The 25,066-nt window shown below is 36.3% G+C and overlaps 2 protein-coding genes across 2 annotated transcripts; one reads left to right on the top strand and one right to left on the bottom strand.

Moving 5' to 3' along the window:
* Nucleotides 1–876: 876 nt before the first annotated feature.
* Nucleotides 877–11,756, bottom strand: LOC140149284 (uncharacterized). Its single transcript, XM_072171550.1, has 6 exons — nucleotides 11,372–11,756; nucleotides 8,875–8,983; nucleotides 8,028–8,072; nucleotides 6,857–6,931; nucleotides 5,639–5,909; nucleotides 877–4,730 (listed from the first exon to the last, which is right to left on the bottom strand). The coding sequence occupies exons 1-6, from the start codon at nucleotides 11,665–11,667 to the stop codon at nucleotides 3,448–3,450; spliced, it is 2,079 nt and encodes a 692-aa protein (XP_072027651.1). The 5' UTR covers nucleotides 11,668–11,756; the 3' UTR covers nucleotides 877–3,447.
* A 4,955-nt stretch (nucleotides 11,757–16,711) lies between these two features.
* On the top strand, nucleotides 16,712–22,875 carry LOC140149275 (uncharacterized). The gene is made up of 5 exons (XM_072171539.1): nucleotides 16,712–17,000; nucleotides 17,992–18,164; nucleotides 18,776–18,889; nucleotides 19,852–20,007; nucleotides 20,610–22,875. The coding sequence occupies exons 1-5, from the start codon at nucleotides 16,868–16,870 to the stop codon at nucleotides 21,876–21,878; spliced, it is 1,845 nt and encodes a 614-aa protein (XP_072027640.1). The 5' UTR covers nucleotides 16,712–16,867; the 3' UTR covers nucleotides 21,879–22,875.
* Nucleotides 22,876–25,066: the final 2,191 nt, after the last annotated feature.

Genomic DNA, 25,066 nt, shown 5'->3' with positions numbered 1-25,066 from the left:
ATTATGGAGTTTGAGCAAATAAATAGCTGATACAAGTTTATACAAATAAGTATTATTGTAAGACCAATCTATTGTATTGGCATATTTTCGGCTGTGTTGTATTAATTTTGCTTTCATCAAAAACACTCTATATGCTTGTAGACGAGTTTTGCAGTATTTTGAGAAGTGGTGGAGACCAATGCTCCATAACATTGATCAGTACTGGGCTACACAATACAATTGAAGCTAATGAAAAAAAATCAGATAATCATAAGTTAATCAACTTTATTTGTTTTTGTTCTTTGTAAACAGACGGACTATATATTTTTTTCTAAATGAGGATACAAGTTCTTTGTAAACAGGAGGATATATTTTTTACTATCTCTACAGATAAAACAATAATAAATTACATACATTGCAGCTCTTTATGGCAAAAGATAACATTGAATCATACTTTCATCTAAACCATTTCTATAAAATTACATACCCATACTTGCTATGATTGCTGTCCATATTTCCTTATAACTTTAAGCTCTGCTTCAATTTAACATTTAAAATCACTTGCTGTACTTTGGTTCATTTGAAGTTGCTAGTGACCAAGGAGCGTATTTTACTGGTTGCAGCATTGAACAGCGCACATAAAGTTAATCATGCATGTGTATGTACATGTGTAAAAAGGTGGTTTGTCAGCACACTTGCGGTACAAACAGCCAAAAAGCCTTGATGTCACTAACACACTTGAGGTGAAGCGGAGACGAATATTCGTCTCAGGGTGAAGCAAAATATAGATCATAAGTCACATATCTAAAGTAAACCAGTCAACACTGTAAAAGGCTACTTTAGTAATTATAGGACATACCTGGAATCCTCAAGTTTTTCTGTGATACATTGTACAGAGAAGCTTATGGGACATTCCCTGGAAACACAAAATGGGGGTAGGGGAAGACTTACAAAAAATGCTGTTTCGTAAAAATAAACCTGTTGTCACAACTTTCATTTGTTATTCATGTTAAATTAAGGGCATTCTAAAAATTTCTGTTGATCATCCAAAAATATGGGTCAAAACGGATAAAAAATATGACTTTTTTTTGTTAAATTTTGACCAAAATTTGGAATATTTAAGCCTATGAAAATAATATGTGACATGATCAAGGGGAATGAGTCACATGTCGGCCCTGGGCGAAAATGAGTTTTACCCATGTTTCTAAAGAGGATATTTAAAGCTCCCAGAAACTGAAAACCCCATGCTGATACGACTTTTCTTTGTGAAGTTTATGTCAATTTATCAATCACTGAAAACAATATAAAACAAAGGAATTTTAACACTTTCTTTGTCAATATCTCATAATCAATATTAGCGACTTCCGACTCATTTCCCTTGATCGTGTCACATATAAGCTTCTAATTCTAATATTTGAGAACACAGTCACTCCTTTAACGTCTTTAGAACATAAATATGCAGTTTTCGTCAAAAATTAAAGGGGGCATGCATGATCACTCTAAATGGGAAATGTTAGATATTTTTTTGTATTGTATCTTTAAGTAATGAAGATAAGTACATAAAAGTGACATTTTCAGAAAGGAATTGATGCAGAAACTAGCACAGCAGATTTCTGAATAAAAATTGGCAGTTTTTGAGAAAAGTGCCAAATTGATTTTCCATGCTAATTTTTTTCATCCACCATAACAATTTACCTTTAAATGATGGAATTCAGTATAGCCAATGAAGGACATAAAAGAGTGTATTTTGATAACTATATGCTTATGAAATAAAACTATTGAAAAAAACAGCCATCTGATAACTATTGGTGGCAACTCTTCCTGCTCCCACCAAAACACACACATATATTATAAAATTAGACATAACTATTTTGACAGAATCCACTTTTGACAGAATCCACTCAGGCCAGGGTCAGCAAATGAAAAATGAGCTATGTGTTATTGCCCATAAAATGTTATAATGTCTCCAGCATACTTGTGGTGATATTTCATGCTTTCTTGAAGCAAAAAGAAAAAAAAAAGATTTGTCTCATGTCCCATGGGAGTTCGAAATCTAATATTTTTTTTATTTTATCAATAAATCAGGTGTTCGGGTTGGGTGGGGGTGGTGAAAACTCACCGGTTTTGTCCCATTATATTTGGCTAATGGCAATTTGTCTTCAGTTCTTAAAAATAAAATAAAAACTGTGAAATAAAATTGTTGAACGTTTTCACCATCAGAAATACAATACGCACGGGGGACATGAGACAAACCTATTTTTTGGCTTAAGTCCGTTGTTGTTTGCTACTTCATTTTGCTTATATCTTTAATTACAAAATATGGCCATCCACTATAAATGGGCTGCTATGTCGGCAAGGCTTGTTTGAGATGTGGTTCATTAAACTTCTCAAAACACAGTAGAAAACAGAGGATTTCTCCACTCTTTTACTGATGTTTTATTACCTACATGTAGCAAACAAGCAACAGGGACATGTAATAAACTCCTCAACAAAAGTTTGGAAAGTTTTATCAAGCATCTGTATCTCAAATTATTTGTGATATATTCATATATTGTGTTGCATATCAATGGATAGCTACAATACTCCCCTTTACAATGACACCCCATTTGAAACAATAACATTTTTCACTGCTGAGTACATGCCTTGTAAATGTAGTGGGGTCTCAAACAGAATTTGCCAAATTGACCATTATTCTGTGCTCAAACAATGCTAGCCTCAATAGAGGGTGGAAAAACTATTGGCAGCCACAATAGTCAGGCACCTTCTCCTCATGCTGCTCACCAACCTGGGTCCCACGTTACTATGGAATGGCATTCCATTCTTCAACAAGGATTTGTCGCAGATCATTCAATGCAGTTGCATATGGGCTTCTCTGGCATGCACAGCACGATCAAGTTGGTCCCACAAGTGTTCAATTGGGTTGGTCTGGCCACCGGGTCTGGCCTGATGGCAGGCCATTTGGACTCTACTACCATATTCTGTAGGTAATCGTTGACTACTGTGGCTATTTGGGGCGAGCGGTGTCATCTTGGAGAATTGCATTAGGTCCCAGATTGTGAAGATATGGGATTGCAGCTTGCTGCACAGAATAACGGTCAATTTGGCAAATTCTTTTTGAGATCCCACTACATTTACAAGGCGTGTACTCAGCCGTGAAAAATGTTATTGTTTCAAATGGGGTGTTATTGTAAAGCGGAGTATTGTACATGTAGCTATCCATTGATATGCAACACTATATGAATATGTCACAAATAATTTGAGATACAGATGCTTGAAAACACTTTCCAAACTTTTGTTGAGGAGTTTATGTCATTGTAAAGTTATTTTGGGGAATTTACCTGTCCAATATCTCAAAAAACGAAAACGCAGACATCACAGCCACTGTGATGGACGGTCACAAATGTGCGACATTGGCCAGAGTGGGTCAGATCATGCCACATTTGTAAGGCATCAGTGTATTGCATACTCTTACATGTTTGACAAGCACATATCTAAATGACCATTAATGTCTGCCTCTGGCACATTCAAAGCACAGACTGGACAAGGCACTGTTTTAGTTGCTACATGTTCTATTACAGTGTCTGGGTTACACGTATCTATATGAGCATTAATGTCCAGCTCTGGCACACTCATATTACAGATTGGACATTGTACTGTTCTAGTTGCTGCTGCATGTCCAGTTACAGTACCTGGCATATTATGTACATCTACCACTGTATTACCACCTCCAGTATAAGATGCCCCTCTTCCAGGAAAGCTGGTAGTACCAGAAATGTGCCTTCCACTCCCAGATGTTCCACCGACTATAAGTATGCTGTTACCAGGATTGTGCTGGTTGCTAGGTGAGGTGACATTTGACCCTGAAAATATTGGTTTAGGTCTAACATATGAATCAGGGGATGATGAGGTACTAGACTGGCTAGAGTTACTGAATGGAGATCCTTGTCTATTACTTGCTGATGGGTTTTCAAACTTGCTATTGTTCATAGTTGGTCTTGTTGGTGGAAGATGTGGATATCCTGAGTTTGTGGTCTTACTAACGCCATAGCCTCCCTGGATCTTGATTCTAGCTGGTACTTCAGGTGATGATCCTGGTATAAGTTTTGTTTTAGAATCACTGAAGACAGAGTTTTGATTGTTAGTTCTGGATGCTGGTGAAGCTGATGAAGACGTATTCGCTCCTGTGAAATTCTTTTTTGGACGTGGTGGTTTTCTAAACACTTCATCATCTGAATCAGAATCACTATCAAATATAGCTAGCAATTCTTTTCTCTTACCACTCCCCTTTCTCTGGTGTTTGTCCTTCTTGCAAGGAGCATCCTTGCCGTACTTCTTTACTACATGAGGATTTGCAAAAGGGTCAATCTTCTTTTTGTTCTTATTCACATCACCATTCAACCGAGAAGTACCAGGCTTAGAGGAAGATGGAGGGGACTTAGATACTACGTTTTTGATACTGTCAGAATTTTTAGAAACCCATTTTTGTAGGGGAGTTGGTTCAGGCTTGGTTTGTTTCGTAGAGTCTGTGGAATTTGTGTCTGATTGCGATGACTGACTAGATGATGGAGGTGCTCCAAGTGCTGCAGGTGGTTTAGTTTTTGGTGTAGAAGTAGAAAAATCTTTCTGTTTGGATTTTTGCTCAGCGATCCACATCTGTAGAAGGGTTGGCTTGGATACTGTACCTGAACCAAGCTGTTTGCCTTTTCCTGGGAAAGGTTCCCCATCCCCATTAGTCGCTTGCCTTTTGGCACCTGTTTGGAAACAAAATTGGATAAATAAATGTTGGAAAAGGATAAAAAACAAACAAGTGTATAGAAACAATATTGGACAACCAATGACTGATTATGGTATGAGATTTAAAACTATATAATTAATTGATTTAAGGAATGACCTAAGACAGTGATAGCAAATGTGTTGTAAGTTACACTTTCAAGTACAAACAATCTATTAACATTTGGTGTTCTTAATTGAAACGTTTAAAAAGAAAAAAAAAAGCACAGTGATTTAGAGTGTGCTACGCACAGGCACAACGCCAATATCTTGATCCATAAGCCTCAGCACACTTAACAGGTTGTCGCTGACCACTACGGCCCCACATCATTCCATAAACCATTTAACAACAACACAGGGACTTTGCTGCCTCAAGAGCACCCTAGGCATTCCACAAATGACCTTCGCAACCAGGATCAGCATAACGCCTACCATACTGCAAGCAGTCTTTTTATTTCTTCATTCCCTTTTGCCAAATCTCTTCTAGAAATTACTCAGACTGAAATTACTTCCTAGCTGTATATAAGATTGAAACCTGACATGATCCAACCTGACCAGTAGCAAAAGCCCTTACCCAGACAGTGAAACTGGTAATACCTGCCCCACTCTGGTCTGGAGGTATTGGGGAAAATAAAGTCAACCATTATATAAATCCAATAACTGGTCTTTTGTCTCAGGTTATTGTTCATATTATAATCTGTTTTGTCATATTCTGTAGTACACATATATATATTTTTATCCTGGGCATAATAAAGGTTCCTCTTAATCTTGCTTATATGTGGCACAGAATTAAACAATTAATCTTGGTATAAAAAGAATTTTGCATAAACTCCTCATATTTTAGTTTAAATTTTCGATTAGTTGAAGAGAAGACTATCTCTGCTCCTACCTTTCTCATTTTCACTGCTATCAGCACCATCTTCATTCTTCCTCTTACTTCCTTTCTTCTTCTCCCCATACCCTTCAGGTGTTTTAATCTTTGTATAAGTTCCTCCACATGTCCTCTGATGGTCTGCCCACCAGGTATCATTCTTAGAGGGCGCTCTATTCATAGCCCGCTTGACGATACCAAAGTAAGGTGGTTTCTTCTGGCATGGTCCACTGCATTTCCACCAGTGCTGACGGTAGTTTTCTACCTCATCATGAAATGTGTGATAGATCTGAAAAGTGATGACCAAGAGAAAATGAATTCAATGTTCATAATGTTTATAAACAGGCAGACTTTCCATTACTAGCACCATTATATTTTAATGTGTCGGGGTGTGTGTGGGGGGGGGGAGTGTGGGGGGGTGTATGGGAGGGGGTTTGGAGTTTTTACTTGATTTTAGGGCTCAACAGACCATTTTCCCTGTATCCGGTACTTGTGATGCATTGCGCCGCGAGAGTGTTGCAAAATACATCATAACTCCCAGGGGTAGAGTTCTGTACATTAGGATTTAGACATTTTGGCTGGTGCCTTCATCGGAGAAAAGGAATGTTTTTCGCGATGCAGTTCATAAATACTAATACTAGGCAAAAAACAACTTTCTTCTTCTTCTTCTTCCGGTACTGTGCAAAACCTCAAAAGAGTATCGACGCACATTGGCATTATTGACATGGGATCTTCGGCAGGGGCACAAATGAAGGGGCACAAAGTTTTTTCGCTTCAGAAAAGTAAAAAAACTTTGCGAACACTAATCTCTTACATTATAATATTATACACTCTATATCCGTATCACTTGTACATTCAATAATCATACTTTGTAACATTGGTGGACTTTACAATGATCCCTAGAATCAGTGTGCCCAAATTAAGACAAAATAATTGCAAAGACACCTCAGTAAGTATCATTTATTGCGCATGATCTATGAGGTTAATGTGTGGACCCTCAACTGACCGACATGACCTATTATCTAGTTTGTCAGTTGCCTGATGAAGTCTGCCGGTTCCAGGCAGAATGTGATGAGCTTACAATATTGATGTGATTTTAATTCCAAACTTTTCTATTCAATTCAAATTGTACTTAAGACTTTTTTTGTTTAACATGTGTTCCGTACATAAGATCCAATTAAGCCATGATCTTTGTATGCAATTTTATAATCTTGTTGGTTGATCACAATTACTTACTGAAATGCTGGTTCCAGTTTCAGTATTTAACCTCTTCATGTGTTTACAAAATTCTGGTCCATGTCCATCATGATCCTGTGGAAATCCATAAGAAATAAAAGGTGCCTTACTATATACAATATTTGGATACATTTTAGTTTCAATGCATTTTGATGAGTTTGAGTTTTGATGAGTTGGCAATTTCTTAAATTTACTGACAGATCAATGATAAACCCAGATGTTTATTTTACTTCATTTCATTTTTGTAATGTAAATATTTTACCAATCCAGGCAGATACATCCACTGAATATTTACAAAAGAGCTCCCAGTTTCACATTTGATGTGTGAAACTTAATTCCAGAAAGGTGAAGCCTCAATCTCACCTGCTTAAAAGTGTAGCAGTGTTGTACTGTATTCTACTTACTTTTAGTAATTCATACTTTAATATCTCACAATGATTACACAAGTTAAAAATGAGAACTGCTTCCATCTGAAAAGTGTGATGGCCCAAGAAAAAAAGAATACTTTTTCTCTGGGCAGAGCGGTCACTGGGGACGTGTTGTTTTATGGCATGGCATAGCTGGTGTGAATTGTTTATCAAAAAGGAAATGCAAAGCAGTGTACATTAATATTTGTAGATTAGGTATAAAATACTACACAAAATTAGCATTGTACAAAATAAAATTTCAAAAAAACGCATTTTTGAATCCCATGGGACATAAGACAAACAATTAATTTTGTTTGGCCAATTACCTTATTCATTCCAATAAGCGCCCATGCCCCAATAAGCGCCCACCCAGGGTATTTTCAATTTGCTAAAGGGTACCATTAATGTTGAAGTGACGGATAGACGTCGATACAGTGAAATAGCTGGGGGATTAGAAGTCCTGTGTAAACATGCAATATATTTTCTGCATCAGAAAAGCTCCTGGAACGTCTCAGGACCCTTTTATAACGTATGTAAATTTGTCTCTAATAAACACCTGTTAGGAAAAAATTGGGGAAAAATTGGGCGCTTATTGGAATGAATACGGCAATTTTATTTGGCCTAAAAACAGCACTTTGGAAAAATGTGGTTGCAGACATTTTGTTCTTAGTAGTTTACATATATGTAGCTGGTAAAAATTAAATTATCACAATGGAGGAGGGGTGTATTATAAATATGAAGTGTAATATATGTCATGTACTCACCTTATTGTTATCAGTAACAAACAAGTAGGCATGGATCATTTCATGCTGAAAGATGATGAAAACAATATAATGATTTGAGTAGTGTAAGGATATTGGAGTAAACAATTACTGAAGATTCTACATTGTAATAGAACTGGTGGATTTTGCAGTGTCAGAGAGGGCCTGCCACACAGCTCTACACACTGAACAAGTGCTAGTTCTACTACAGTAATAATCAGTATAAAGCATTTTATGAACATAAATGTAATAGCACCTATGGAAGAGATTATGAGCACTCTTCCTTTAATTCTGTGGTGTTGATCGGGAGCAGCGTGGCACACTGGTTAAGGTCTTTGCTTCTGGTGCAAGAGGTCCCGGGTTCAACTCCCCACATCCACAGGACCAAAAAACAAAATCTTATCAGTCTCCCCGTGGCTCATCTGGTATAAAGGCGGGGCAGATGACCCATGATAAAAGACCTTGTTACAGTCTGTTCTAATTAGGGTAACAAGCCCAATTATTGGCTACACTTGACTATCCTGTAAAAATTGCCCAAACCAGCTATCTACGGCGACCCCCTTCGTTCACCAGGTCACTTGTGCCTGGCCGAAGATTCGTCAGCGCTGTTAATGCCTAGATATGCTCGACATAAAAAAAAGTTTAAAACTGCAGGAATCAAAAACCCCTACATGTAGATCTTATACATTATTGTGTTCAAGTGTACATGTACCGTACTTGACTGTCCCAGGCATGGATATGTAATTTGATACAAGAGGTTCAATGTGGGTAAAATAATATAGATTGCAAGTTATTTTTCATTACTTTTGTTTTAAATTACGTATTATAAACACCATCAATTTAAACTTACCAGCAAAGTTTCTACCAGATCTTTCCTTGGCCTCAGCTTCAGCAATGGGGTGCTTAGCCTTATGGAACACAAACCTCCACGACCTTCATAACAGCATAGACCAGCACAGCTGAAAATCAAAAATGAACATTGATTACAGGTTAGGATCCTCATGCATTTAAGGGGGTAGGGGAGATTGGGGTTAGTTGGAACGCGGGGTAAGTTGAAACATTGTATTTTTTTTTCTGACACAAAAAATTAATTTGGTAAAATACTGGCACCTAGTAATAGGTATTAGTAAGGGTCATCCACCAAATTAGCAACAGCACTGATGCCCCACCAGTGTTGGCTTGGGAAAGGAATATCTGTTTTTTGACTTACTGACTAATTTTTATACCCCTCAGAAAAGATGCGTTATCTCCATGTTGTTTGAAGATTCGGGGGATTATTTTTTGAGTATCATAAACACTAGTAGTAAGTCCCAGAATAATGTTCAATAAAAGTTTTATTGTATTTCTTATTTTGTGTAATGAACTTTGAAATGTAAAAATAGTTGGGGTTAGTTGAAACTTTTGAAGTGGAGTTAGTTGACACGTGAAAATCGCATAGAAAAATATGGTTAAAAATTTGACTTTTTAAAAATTTGTAACATGTTTACCATTTCTTCAATATTGCTTTAATATGATTAAAAAGCAATAATACAAGCAAAAAGTGCACACAGAAAGTACATTTTATAATATTTTAGGCTTCTCATATTTTGGTCCATGGTGACACTCGTCACCTTGTGTCCAAAGTATTGACCCGCACTCCACATATTTATTTATTCATTTTTTCACACTGATTTTATGTTAAATGGTGCCTTCAAGGGAAGTATAACCTTAACAACACAATAATAATTGTTTTGAAATTTTTACAAGCCATGTTTCAACTAACCCCACCCTATGTTTCAACTTACCCCAGGGGTGGGGTTAGTTGAAACTACTTTTTTTTCAAATTTTCAAATTGGATTATATGAATAATCATAAGCAGGTACAATAAAGTTTAAGGCTGTATTTGTAGCATGTATGTACAAATGTATATGTTTATACTGATATGGTTAGTGTTTCTTGAAAGTAATCGGTTTGCGTTAAAAAGACGATTTTGTGAAAAATGTTTCAACTAACCCCAATCTCCCCTACTACACCCCTCGATAAATTTGTGTCTATTTTTGCATTTTTCTCAAGAACTAATAACACAGTGGTAACAAAAGTTATGTATATTATAGGGGCAAGGAATCCAATTACTACAGTGGAATTTCAGTGACCCAAGACAAGCGGTTCGTTATTTATGATAAGAAATAAGGTACAGCTAGGATGTACCCCATTTCCGATCATATATACTGAACCGCTTGTCTTGAGTCACTGAAATTTCAGTGTAGTAATTAGATTACTTGCCCCAATAATATACACAACTTTTGTTACCAGTGTATTCTTATTTTTTTTTTTTTAATGCAAAAATAGTCACAAATTTACCACAGGGGTGTAGTACCCCCTTAAACAATACTCCGTATAAAATTTATATTGTATACATTTTGTACATGAAGGCATAGATGACAATGACTCAGAAATTGACATACCAATTATAAACTTGAGCATAATGACCGAAATAGAGAGAGCAGGGGTGTTTGCATTTGAGCAGACTTGACCTGTAATATCAGATCGGACAATAATAACACAATTTACACAAATGTGACCCGCTCCATGACAAAACCTGGAACAAGTTGCAATTTTGACATAAATTTCATGATTTGAATAATAAATGTAAGCACTAGACAAATGAAGAAGCTTTAAAATGATTATATAAATACTTATGTGTACCCCCGGGGTGGTGAATTCTCGACATGCCAAAAAACCTTTGCCCCCCCTTTCGATGTTCTCCCCCCTTTCGATGTTCTCCCCATACATGTATGCAAGATTTTTGGGGAACCTGAATTTCAAACCTTAAATTGTCTTATCATAATTATTGCGAGTGCATCGAGCAGGAAATTTTGAAAGTGTTCCTAGTAACGTTTTCCTACACCTTCGACCTGCCAAAATCACTTGACCCCCCCTTCGACCTGCCAAAAATGCTTGCCCCGCCCTCCCCCCTTTGGCCTGCCAAAAATCTTTGCCCCCCTATAATTCCTGGGGTACACATAATTATTGCACCACCCATAATAAATAGCATCAAAACTTTTCAAGATATGGATTATTTTGTAAATGATGCCAAATTGCTATTTTGACTGAGTACATGTAAAATTTTGTAATGGGCTATAAATTAGTTTCCTGTCTGTCATCCATACGTGTCTTATTTTTACACAGAATTGAGGGATTACCATATAATAATAGTTCAACTCACTGTTATTTATTGATTAACTTAACCTCTTTATAAGTAGTTTCAGGACCAGTATTTAAAGACAAATTCCCTTGGGTTTGATTTTTGAACGGTTTCATCATAAAATTTAATTCCCAAAAACTTGATCATCAAGTAGATGACTTACAGTGTCATTCTTGGGCTCCATCTGACTTCGACACCTGCCAAACGACCCCAAAAATACCGATCATTGAACTCCATAAACATGGATCGAACATCAGGACTGGGATCAAGTAATTCCCATCGCTGATCTACGATGGACATAGATTCAGTACCCGCGACTTGCAGATGACGATTTGGTGGACTTTGAAATGATGCAGGATCGAACAAAACATCGTCATTTGAGTCTAGTCCCTGAGCCGCCTCCTGGTCATATTCTGCCTGCAGAGCTTTTGCTAGTTCTAAATCATCTTTGGAAGACATCTTTTCAATTGTATTTTTGCTTCATATGGATCTTCTTCAACTGAAAAATAATAAAAATACGACGAGAGTTCAATAAAAAATACAAATTGAAATTTGACAACTGTAAAGAGAGCCCGTAGTATAAGATGTTGCCAAAGCAAAATAATCCACTAAATTTACGAATTTCCATGAGCCGCGTTTTAGTATGCTTAGGGGCTGTGCAATAATTATGAGCCCTGGGGGAGGGTAAAATTGGGGGGGGGGGAAGAAATTTTTGGCGAGCCGAAAGGGGGGGCAAGCAATTTTGGCAAGCCGAGAGGGGGGGCAAGCGATTTTTGGCACGCATTCACGGGGCGCCTTTTAATAAAACGCTCTAAAAAGGCTTAGGAAAACAGTACGGAAACGCTTAAATATGCAAATTTTCCTGCTCGCTACGCTCGCAACATACATCTAGACCATTTAAAGTTTGGAATTTGGGATCCCAAAAATTTGGCATGTTCAAGGGGGGGGCAAAGAATTTTGGCGGGCCGAGAGGGGGGCAAGCGATTTTGGCGGGCCAAGAGGGGGGGCAAGCGATTTTTGGCGAGCCGTTCAGAAATTTTACCCCCCCGGGGGGGCTGATAATTATTGCACAGCCCCTTACTTGGTGGGCCTATATAATTGGTAGATAAGCCCTCTTCGCCGATGGACAGGACTCTCAATAGATTCTTGAAAGATGCTAGTCTGAGACAATTTTTTTCCACTCTATTGGCAAAGAAATGCCGTAAAATGGGGTAACTTTGGGCACTTTTCTCAGAGTTTTTAAACCACTGCTTCCAAACAAAACCAATTATACAGCCTGTCTCAAAAAAAATTGTGCAAGTGAAAAGCGCCCTCTGCGACAATTAGAAAATACCGTTGTGACATAATACTTACATCAACGTCAAGGGCATAGAATGCCGTTTAGTCTGTTCAATTTGCTTGTTTTAATCTTGAGATATGCTTACTTAACAACGAAAGGGTAAAATCACAATTGTGCCACTTTTACTAGGGAAGAGGGCTGTACATGTAAACCAATGATAGCATCAAGTTTATTAAGAGTTCCTTCGTGAAATCAAAAGAATGCATCAATTAGGGGGCCTACACAACAATGCATAATTGTTTATCATGATAAAGGTATAATGGTTATCTTTTTCCACTTACGACAAATTAAACGATAAATAAATATTTCACATTCTGCTGTAAAATTAAATACATCTGCATGTCAATGATTTTACCATGGTATACTGTTCTCATTCAAGACATGTTAAAAGAAAATATTGCACACTTATAGGTTAATGAACTTTGACAAGTTCGTGAAATTAGACAAATTAATGAAATTAGACAAAATAATGCACGCGCGCTGGTGTTGATGCGTCTAATGCGAAGGGGGAGTGCACTAGACGCATCAACATCAGCTATCATTGATTTACATGTACCAGCCCTATTCCTAGTAAAAGTGGCACAATTGTGATTTTACCCTTTCGTTGTTAACTAAACATATCTCGAGATTAAAAAGAGCAAATTGAACAGAACAAACGGTATTTGAGAGCTAAGACTGTGCCCTTAACGTTTATGTAAGCATTATGTCACAACGGTATGTTCTAATTGCCAAAGAGGGCGCTTTTCACTTGCACAATTTTTTTTGAGACAGGCTGTATTTCTAATTATCTCTTTTTTATGACATTAGGGTTCCCGTCTACACCTTGAAGTTGAAAAAGATTTTTTAATAATTTTGTAAGGGTGCCCTGGCCTAAGGGTTAAAATAGCCTGACCAAAGTTACCCCACATTTGGGGCAACTTTGGTCAGAGTATTACATTCCATGAAGAAAAAAAAATTGGTCACGAGGGCTGATGATCTGAGAATCTTTTTCGCACTGCCCATGGTATTTTACGCTATTTTTGTCCATTATCATGGAAATGGGCTTTATATTTACAAATTATGTGCGAGCGTAGCGCGCAAAAATTTCGCATTTTACACTATTTTGGCCCATGATCGGGCTGAATTTCGGTAGAAAGGGGCCTTCTAAAGGATTTTAGTGTCAGAGGCAAAGTTTTTGTCCCATTTGTCAATTTTTTGGCGTTTTTGTCATTTTAAAGGCCTATTTAGTGATTTGCTCATTCCGAAAATCATCAAATTCGGTTTTGTTCACCTTTGTTAATAGCCTGTTAATAGCATTTATGATGTGAGTATATATATGGTCATTTTCACGGTAAAGGGTGTAACTTTGGATTTTTAACACTTTGATCCGTAGTGGTCTAATAAAGCTACAGAATTCCACAATTTTTGGCCACATAAGTCATCTATAATAGTTAGCAGCTACCTTGGGTAGCATCATCTTTGGGAGTTACTGCGTTTAGTTTTGGCAGGATAAAATGTCCATAAATATGGCCTTTTTGATGTACTAAAAAATAGTAACATTTTTGTAAAGCCCTGTGTTTTTTTCAGTTAGTTCATGTATGATTTTTCTTATGCTGAAAGTCTAGTCATATGCTCAGTAAAACTGCCACATTAGTTTTAATTGTGTGAACAGCCCTGTATTTTTGAGAACCGGACTTCAATATTTGTCGTTTCGGAGGCTTCATTTTCCGTTAACAATTGTTAACAAACTTTGTGGGTATAGCTTTGGTTCATAATTCGTTGTTATTTCTTTATTTCTTCTTGATTCATAACAGTTGATTAATACTTAGCTTGAATTAGGTAACAAACATTGGCCGACTTGCAAGCTTTTTAAGAGGCGATTTACAATTTTGAAGGCTCCGAAACAAACTGTTTAGCTAGCTTGTGCAAATATAAATAAAAGAGCTCATCCAATCTATTTATCAAAATGTAGCAAAATAGATTCTCAAGTCACTTGTTTTTAAACAGTGGAGATATACATCACCGTTTGAAAATGGGACCCAATACAAACTTTCCGTTAAAACTTGAAGCTTCTGAAACAAATGAAGTCTCCGAAACAACAATAAGATTAATTATCATCTTTGCACATCTAAATTGGTGTGTTTCATATTGATATCTGCATTGTAATTGTTACTTGATATGTGCAGAATGTCATAAATTAATTTTTTTTTTGATATTATGGTTAATGTTTGAAAAATATACTGATACCCAAGAAAGCCTGTTTCGGAGGCTTCACATGCAAGTTAACACCATGGGTGAAAAAATTTAAGTGTGATAAATCTTCAATATCTTCTGCATAGAATTATTGATTCAATACATATAAGAAAATAACAGCTTAGATGATCCCAACAGTGTTCTTTTCAAAATAAAACTTTAAAAATATAAAGGTTGGGAAATTTCCATTGTAAATGACACTTGATGTTAAAAATTTTCAAAACTGCAATTACAAACATAGCAAAACATGGTATAAAATTTAACTTATATCTGTTGGCTTACCTTGGAATGGAATTTCACATGTATTCCAGCTTTCATTTCATAATTTTCTGAGCTTATGTAAAATATATTTTTCTTAGATTTTAACCAAAATGTTATGGAAATGTCAAATTTTTTATTATAAATCAAAAGGTTTAAGCCTTGAAACATTATTTTACTGGAATTTAAGTTGCTTCTATGCATGATTTCAGTAAACATAAACATATTTAAGTGGTTTGAAATTTTGACCCTAAAAATCAAAAGTTACACCCTTTACCGTGAAAATGACCATCATGCGAAGCTGAAAGCCGTGTATGAAATAGGACCGTGGCATTTGACATGAAAAATGCAATTTCTCTATACAGTGCAGTAGCGAAACGTATTTGACGAGAGGATTTTGAAAATACTAAGAGAAAAATTCCAAAAGAAAAGACTAATGAAAAAAGAAAGGGCAAAGAAAAGACAGAACGAAAGCTAATAACTTATAAAAAGCTAAAAAACTCAGAACGAAGATTGAGAAAGAATTCAAAGAAAGAAAGAAAAAATATGAAGAACGAAGAGATAAAGAAAGATTTAATGAAAGAAATAAGAGTAGAACAAGGTAAGAAGAAAGAATGAAGAAAAAGAAAAAACCCAGAATTTTTAAATGAGAAAATACAAAATGGATAAAGCAAAAAAAAAAAAAAAAAAAAAAAAAGCGGGGGAAGAAACATTAACATTGAAAAAAAAAGAACGAAAAAAGAAAGAAAGAAAGAAAGGAAATAATATTTTATTACGACCCACTCATTATGAGCTATTGCTTTTATCTCAATTTCAAGTTAACGCCTTCGAGTCATGACATTTAAAGACAGGATGAACAAAACATGACTACGAAGAAATAAGATTTGAAGGAAGGAAGGAAAGAAAGAAAGAAAGAAAGAAAGAGAAAGAAAGAAAGAAAGAAAGAAAGAAAGAAAGAAAGAAAGAACTAAGAAAGAAGAAAGAAAGAAAGAAAGAAAGAAAGAAAGAAAGAAAGAAAGAAAGAAAGAAAGAAAGAAAGAAAGAAAGAAAGAAAACAAGAAAGAAAGAAAGAAAGAAAGAAACAAAAAAGAACACGATGAACTCAGTAGGCTGGACTTGGAAAGAATGGATGAAGAAACTCAAGGAAGGTAAGAAAGAATGAAACTGGAAGGAAAGGAGGAAGGGAGGAGGAGAAAGGGTGAAGGAATTACGGAAGGAGAGCGCTACGTGAGGGGTCAAAAAACTTTCTATTAAACATAAAAAGGAGTGAAAAAAGTTTTAACTCCATGAATAGGACACTGGTTAAAAGCAGTTTCTGACGGTTTGAAAAGCGAGGCAAAAAAGTTTTTATACATGATAAAAGTACACTTTTCAAATTTAGTCCCCACTAGCTAGCTAGGTAGGCCTATCACGTTTCGAATCAGGACACTCAGCTCCCTAGACTTTTATCACAAAATGCCCCAATTTTAATATGTACAGTACAGCTCAGCTCGTAGTCGTATTAATCATAGATCGTCAATGTATTTCACTACCGTAAATTTCAGGGGAATGACCATCAATCAATTAAAAAGATGGACTGGCAACATCAATACTGATAACCTCTTTAACAAGTTTTTAAATAAACGCTTTATACCTCCAGAAAGCAATGAAAGAAAGATAAATGCGCCAATAGAATATTAGTGTAAGAGATTGTTATCCGCCGATCGCCATCTTTGCCGAAGATCCATTTTAGATTCGTACTAATTTGCATTCTCCAGATTCTAGGGAATTTCCTCGTTAATTTCACTGGAGGGAATTTCGCATAACGACGCATCGAAGTAACGAAGAAGTATGGCAGAATATGCTGGCAAATTGGTGGTGTTTGGCTCCGAAGAAGAAGTGAACCAAGCTATTAAACAGTATGAAGAAGATACAATTGCCCACTTTGTTGTGGGACAGAAACTGAAAGGTTTCACATCAACCGGTAAGCTTAAAAAACAAACCAAAAACAAAACTTGGCACTGTCTACAGACTCGCAACATCATGGTCCTAGTTTAGTTATTAGTTAGAGAAATATTTTCTAATCTAGGTCTGGACTCTCATCTGGTGAAGAAAGGTGAAACCCGGGGGGGGGGGTGAAACTGGATACATCATACAGAATCCCAAAGTTGCTCGAGAAGTCTAGCCACAAATTTGCTCTGAGGAGCTTCACATTCGAGGCTAGAGACCATTTCATTCAAAATCTAGTCAAATTCGCTCAGAAGTAAACACAGCCGATCACGTAATGGGTATCACATTAAATGTTGCTAAAATTACACAGCAGTCTTTACTGAAAAGATACAGTTGAGTTGACTCATCAAAATAACTTTGGTCCAAATTTCAACATTAACAGAATAAATTTAAGCTAAATAATATCTGTTGCAAAAAGTGTCAACGCTGACCGACTGAAAAACAATAGGAACATTCTTTAGCATCGAATGCGTAACTATTGTGTGCAAATTCGAAGCTAGATTTCTCGAGTAACCCCAGTACTAATTATCTTTTTTGAATTGATGATTGGCAGACTGATTGTAATAACTCATCTGTTACTGATCACCTGCGGGGGTGAAAATAAGTGGGAGACAGGAGCCGTTTGGCCCTCAAAAAACTCTGATATGGCCCCTGGTTCCATATCAATTTTAGTTGACCAGGGGACACTTTTCTCACAAAACTTGCCCCCCGTGGATAGTGAACCAAAAGTAGCAAATTCAAAGCAATTAGTGCTAATTACACTCATCCACCAAATCTCTATTTTTATAAGCCCCTTGGTGATTGGAAATGGCCCCTGGTTCCCAGTTAAATTTGTTGAACCAGGTGCCATTTTTATGTAAAAGTAGTCCTTGGTCCATCACTCCTTATTTTCACCCCTGATCACCTGTGATATAAATTGTAAGACAACTAATTAACTTTGTGCCTTATGGTTATTTCCATTTCAGAGCTTCAAGTGAGGCGACTATGCTGGTATCTCAACTCTTCTAATGAAGTCAAAGTTCCATATGATGGGGTTCCATTTTCCTATGCAGGCAAGCTGGTTATGAGATGTCATCATGGACCAGATAAATGCAAGAAACAAAAGGTTAAATATATGGAAACAAGGATGAGAGAAGAGGTAGGCTTGAAATAATGATGTAATTGATTTAAATGTAGGTCAATTTGCTTCAATGCTCTCATAATGAAAGTTGATTGTGTGTTTAATATCTCAATATGAGCAATTGAGCATGTATCTAGAAACATGTTATTGTTGAATAACCCTAGCTAAATCTATTGTTTTAACTTCTGTTACCAGAAACAAATCCAGAAAAAAAATTGGTAATGTACTTAAAAAGCATTTGCAGTATGTAATTATGCAGTGTTACTGATTGTCTCAGGCAAACCCATAGCCAGGATGTTTTGCGTAGGAGGTGGAGACGTGGAATTTCCAATATGTGGAGCCAATAAAGATTGCTTACATTTTTTTTTTAAACAGACTGATTATTCAAAAAGTAGTCTCACATAAACATTCAAATCCAATTGTAACCAAACTTGCTCAGGTGCATTATGGGTGTCCTTAATTTTAAAATTTATTTAAAATCTAAAATAACATTTAATAGAGGTTACTAAAGGGCCATTTGTACCCCATATTTTTATCATTTTGGATTCATATTTTTTAATGAACTTTTGAACTATTGTTTGAAAACCTACCCATATGCCTTTCCTTTGCTATTTTGTTTTTCATTTTAGGCTGCTGGTACAAGGAAGTATGGGAAAGCCAGGACCAGAAAAACACCTCTAAAGAAAGTAGATTGTCCTGCTAAAATCAGCATCAAGAAAGTTGTCAAATTTCCAGAATTTAAGGTAAGATACATGTTATAGGTTGAATACCAGAAGGTTGCAAGAGTAATGTACCTTGCATTCAACACTCAATATATGGCTGTTCTTCACTTCTAATTATGTCTTCATTTGTTTGAATTGTTTCATGCGGGGTCTTAATGAACCACAGATTTGTAAAATTACAAGAGCTTTGGGACAAGAATTAACTGAAAGAAGTAAAATTAGTATGTACTAGCTCAGGCTGCTCAGCAACATGAATTACTTGATCCCGACCCTGAGGTTGGAGTTTATGGTGATAGAGGTGCTATTTTTAGATTAAGATTGTAGATTCTGTGTGGAAGTGGAGTAGAGAATCTCTGTGACAATTCATTTGTCAATTTAGAACAAATCCAATGTGGCAGGCCTTGCCGTTTGAGGCGAGCGATTACTCTCGCTCGCCACCGCTCGCCCCCGCTCGATTTCTAGTGAGCGATTTTCAACTCGCCATAGACACTAAATATCACTCGCTGTGAATCTCCCAAAATCAGCCATCGAATCAGCAATTTCAGCATTTAACCGATTCTGTGCCCCTCCAAGCGTAAAAAGTCAAAAATTTAGCGCGCTATGCGCGCATTTCAGCATAAATACTGTTTTAAGACCCAAGCTCACTTGATTATAAGTGATTTTGTGAAAATTTGATCACTCGCCTAGAATCATGCTAGCAAGTGATTAACCACTCGCCTTAAAAATCTAGACGGCAAGGCCTGATGTGGTACACACACCCTTATATTTCCAATAAAAGGAAAAAAGGAGGAAAAGGAAGTAATAAGGAAGAAATAAAGAATGAATACTTTATCCCCACCCCTTTCATGAAATTCTGGAGCTGCCCATGAATAAGGTTGTATTTTATAAACATATCTGGTAGTGGTATCAATTATGTTTAGGAAATCATTGTGGTTTGTTGAAAATTTGATTTGTTTTTCTTATTTCTCATATGTATTTTTTAGTTGCAATCTGGTAAGGAGACAGAATTTGGCAAAAAAATGGCTTCAAAAGCAGTGATGGAAGCTTTGCAGAAAGAACCTAATGGAGTAAAGAAAGAGGTGCGATATTATGTGATGTTTGCTGCCATTACTGACCATAAAAACCATGAGATGGGTGAGGTAAGATACCATTTAAGGACAATGTTGCTCACTTCTTGTCAATTTTGATATATATTTTTGTAAATATTAAACCTAGTACCTAAAAACAACCATAAAAGTATGTGAATTATATTTCATAAGTAGAGGTTTGTTAAATGCAACCACAGTTCAGTTAGTATTCTAGTTCAAATATAATTATATTTTTTCAAATGAAATTTGCATCTATTTTGAGGAACAAAATGTTGGTACCAGTTTTGTCAGGCTAATGATGGCTTCTTCCAACTGTTGTCAAGCAGCATAGTTATGACTCGGTAACCCTTGTGGACATAACTTTTTAGAACAAAGTGTCATAAGCCCTAACCAAATTTAGCAATAAACTTGCTCAGCTTCTATAAAACATGCCATATCTCAATTTGGAGCACTTCATAGAAGTACACCAAAGAGTTGAGAAAGTTTGCTTCAAGGAAACATACCAAATTCATGTACATGTACCATTATCATAATTATGTAATCAATCCATAACATCAAATGAATTAATCAATTTGATTTTTTTCAAAGCAATACTCGCATATAGATGAACAATTCCAGAAATATGATATTTATTTTTTACAATTTTGTTTCAGCTTGCTGCAAAGGTAGAACCAGTTGATGAGCGAGTACTTAATGCTCTTCATGGTTATGCACTCGCTGGGGTAAGATCATGTACTGTTCTACAAAAACTTGGTATCACCTTCGTTGAAAATGAACTCTTCAAAGACAAAGCACCACCGCCTCGAAGTAGAAGGCGATTCTATCCCAGTCTCTCAGACATCAGAAACTTTTTATATAAAAACAAGGAAGAACTGAGTAAAGCCAACAGTGATATGAACAGTCAGTTTATGTCAGAATTAGGAGTTGATGTTGCATCAACATCAACAACTATGCCATCTGGGGATGATGATATGGATAGTGCAGGGATTGTAGCTTTAATGAATGTAGCTGTTAATAACCAGTACATTCAGCAAGATTTAACTACCACCACCTCTTCCACAACTTCAAATGGAATGGAACAACAGCCACCAGTGCCTGTATGTATTTCAAGTAACCAGGCAAAAGTGGCAGAGACTCTTTCACAAGCTCAAAGTGGAGTGCAATCACAAAGCTTTACTCAGTCACATAATGTAGTAACTCTTACACAGACCCAAGCTTTTACAAGGCCAATCACCCAATCAGATCCAATCAGTCAATCAGAGGCTTTGTTTAGTTCATCTGCTTTACCACCAAGTGTTTCAACTCCATATTCAACATCGACTAGTCAACTAGCAACAGTATCTAGTCAAGCTCCAACCCAGTTTAGATCCAATAATCAAACTGCAGTTCAGGAACAGAAAGTTTATGTACAACAATCTCAACAAATTGCAGCAAACACTTTGACACAGCAGCAGTTTACCATGCAGCCACATGATCAACAACAACATGGCAGTCTTCCATCTCACCTGCAAGAAGTAGAAATCCCAATTAGCCATTTACCTGCTGAACCCCAACAAATAGACAGTGCTTCATCTTTGCAACAGCAGGTAGCTAATACTCTAGAACAGATGAGTAGTCTTTCTACTCAACAACATTTACAAGGAGCCGCAACTGTGGTGCAGTCACAACAACAATTACCACAGGATGTATCCCAGCAACAAAGGCCATCAAGACTTAGACTCATCCTAAGACTGAAAGACCTTACAAGACAAATACACGATTATGCATTGCTTGTGAAAGATACAGACAATTTACAAACCCTTGTAACAAGTCTAGAGGGGTTGTCACTGAAGCCAGTGAAATTGCAGCATTACGAATGGAGAAATCAAAATCAAGGGGGAAGAAACGTAAAGCTGGGGATACAACAGGTACACCAAATATAACATCTAAGGTATTGAAAAGTGAAAAAGCAAAATTAGCAGCGCAAATGTCATCTGGACTGAATCAAGTACATTTTAGAACAAGTAACAGTGGACAGGGACAGACCACACAGCTTGTAAATAAGGGACAGACTGCCATGCATGTAAATAAAACCTTTGAGAACCTGTAGATATGAGCAGTCATCAAGAGAGGGTATGATTCTAATTGAAAATGTTCACCAGGACTGTTTATTTGACAAATTATTGTAGAATTTTACATACAACTGGCGCAAACAAATATTTGTGTTTGGATGGTGATGGCCTCCTTTATTCATTGTTGGCAAAGAGAGTGATAGATCCTAAAAATAGATAAAGGAGGCCATCACCATCTGAAAACAAGGCACCACAAATCTATGAACAGAGATGAGGGCAGTACAACCTGAGTCACATATTTAACTACCTGAAGGAAAACCTGTCTGGCAACCTGGTTGTCAAGCAGTAGTCAACAGCTGTACAACGATAACACATCAACAGTAGCATGTAATTGCAAGTGTGAATTATTTGCACTGGGGTATCATATTGAGGATGTTGTACATTTTCTTTACCAAGTGTTTTTGAATGCTAGTATTTTTTTTTCCTAGTGTTTGCAATTGATGGGGTAAGGTTAAAAAGTGTGAATTTCTTCTGTATTTTTTTCCTTCCTAGAAATTGTGTTTGATATTTCTTTGTTGATGGTTGACTCAATTTCATTCTTTTTTTAAGGGAACATTCCTTAAATTGTCCAAATTTTTCTGCACCCAGCATTTTTCTGTACCCAAAAAGTAATACTTTTCTTACAATATGTGACATGATCTGATCCAACAGGCCAGAGGATGCAATTTCATCATCCCCTTACTTAGTAAACAGACTAGGCCTGCTAAGAATACGCGATTTTGGAGGCCAAAAAACGCACCCCGATTTTTTTTTTGCGATTCTTTATTTTTTTTCGCGGATTTGGAGAGTCCCTGGACCTAACATCAAGTGCAACCATCATTAAAAAAAATTTGAAAAAAAAAAAAAAAATAAGAAAAAAAAAAAATAAAAATAAAAAAAAAAAAAAATTTTGCGGATTTAGAGAGTCCCTTGACCTAAAAAAAAGTACTGCAATCATTAAAAAAAAAAAAAAAAAAAAAAAAAAAAAAAAAATGTCAAAAACGCAATTGGAGCCAAAATGCGCAAATAACGCAATCGCGTATTCTTAGCAGCCCTAAAACAGACATATTTTTCTGAAATCCTATCCCTCATACTGGGTTGCAAAGTTATGTGCTTTTATGGTAGTTTTTGTAAATTTTTGCTCCCTATTGTCACATGATTCTCAATTTCACAACTTGCCACCTTTGGCCTGATCAGATTGGATCAAATACATGTAGACACCCGGACCTTTATACTGCCACGTTGCAGTGAGTCATAAGCATGGCCCAGTTATTTTCCACCATTTTGTCAATATTTTTATTGTAGTTTCATTTTTTTACATAGCTCACAATCAGGAGTATAAACTTACAAATGCCTTGCTTAGTGGGTGTGGGAGTTGCCAAGAAGTTGTGGTACAAATAAACTTTTTACTCATTGAAGTCATGGCCGAAATATAAACATCTTGAACATGAAGGTATGGAAGAAATAAGCCCTTTTACAAAATTATAATTTTCATACTTTTCTATAATTCTGTTCATATACATGTAATTTCTCCCATTCATTTTACAATGTCATAATTTTATTAATGTTATAAATAATGTTGTGTGATATCACCCAAGCACATGAAATTCTGACAATGCTATTTTTGTGCAATTTGTGTCAATATTTTCAGTACCAAAGCACTGTGTCATGGGAGAAATGTAATGTAGATTTTGATAAAAAACCAAAGCAAACAATTTGTAACCATTTTGATTTTGAATTTGCCAGTTGCATTTACTAGAAAGAAAAAGATTGTTGGTGCAGTTTGTGTTTGAGTATATTTTTGTTTAAACACTTTTGTCAATCATGGACACACAAGAAATTGCTTTGTAACAATGAATAGATACACAGTAACAGTGGTCATCCGTGCTTGCTAGACAGCACTGGAAATTTCCACAGTTGGGGTACAGGGGTTAGGGGTAAGACATATCAAATTGTGTGTTTTCACTGTAAGGCAAATAAAACTCCAATTGTGTATTTCTGCATTTGTGAAATGTGTAGAATGGGGATACATGTTACTGTAAGTCATGCATGTATGTACATCGATGTGAAACTTGGTATACACCTGCTAACAGGGATATCCCTATTTTAGAGATCACTGATTAATGCTCTTAAAATATCAAAGTGGGGCTATAGAGGTCAGCAAAATGGTCAGAGATGGTAATAAAGCATTTTTACTTTTAGCAACTTTCTGTATTTAACACTGTTGCATAATGTGAAAATACACAATAAATATGAATTTCACCAGCACAACGGGGACATAATATCCCCATTCTGCATGAGGGGGTGTACCTAGGAAAATGAAGATTATGGTACATTGTTATTGATGTCTCCATTTCATGGTGTCATACACATGTACCCCATTCTACATCTTTAACAGAAAGGGGTATCCACATTTGCAGGTGGGGGTGTGTGTACATTATCTGTGTGTGTGCAAAAAAATAAAGTTTGATTTGATGATTTTTTGTTGTTTTGCTCATCTTGTGTGGAGTAAGGCCAACAAAGATTGTTGATTGTCTCGGGAGGCCATGAAGCTGTTAGTGCATTTCTTTTTTTATTAGGTTTTGGAGGTGTTTTTGTTAGTCCTAAGATAACAAAATTAATAAGGGAGCGCAAAAATGCAATAAAAAAGACAACATATTTTGCATAGCCGTAAAACTAAAAAACAAGAAGCAAACTGTTTTGGCTCCTGCGACAAACCTGTTTTTATTTGGTCTTACATAGCGAATTTCTTAAACCACAATAGCATTCCATTTATTAGTGAGTGAATGTAGGAGTTAATGCAGTGATTTGAAATGTAACAACACATCTGGGTACTTTTTACAGCATGTTTTGGAAATAAACCATGGTCAAAAACTATTCAGAGCATAAGTCTTTATGGTGTCTTTTTTTTTTTTGTATTCGTCTGTCCCCCAGTCAGGTAAATAAAACCGGTGGCAGAATGATTTTGAAAGTGGAGGGGGGGGCAGTCAGTGGCTGATGTAGCAAATATAAATAATTTT

This window comes from Amphiura filiformis, chromosome 1 (assembly GCF_039555335.1).
Source record: "Amphiura filiformis chromosome 1, Afil_fr2py, whole genome shotgun sequence".
In the NCBI taxonomy this organism is placed as follows: Eukaryota; Metazoa; Echinodermata; class Ophiuroidea; order Amphilepidida; family Amphiuridae; genus Amphiura; species Amphiura filiformis.
The sequence above is the reverse complement of the archived record's forward strand: the minus strand, read 5'-3'. Positions and strand labels throughout refer to the sequence as shown.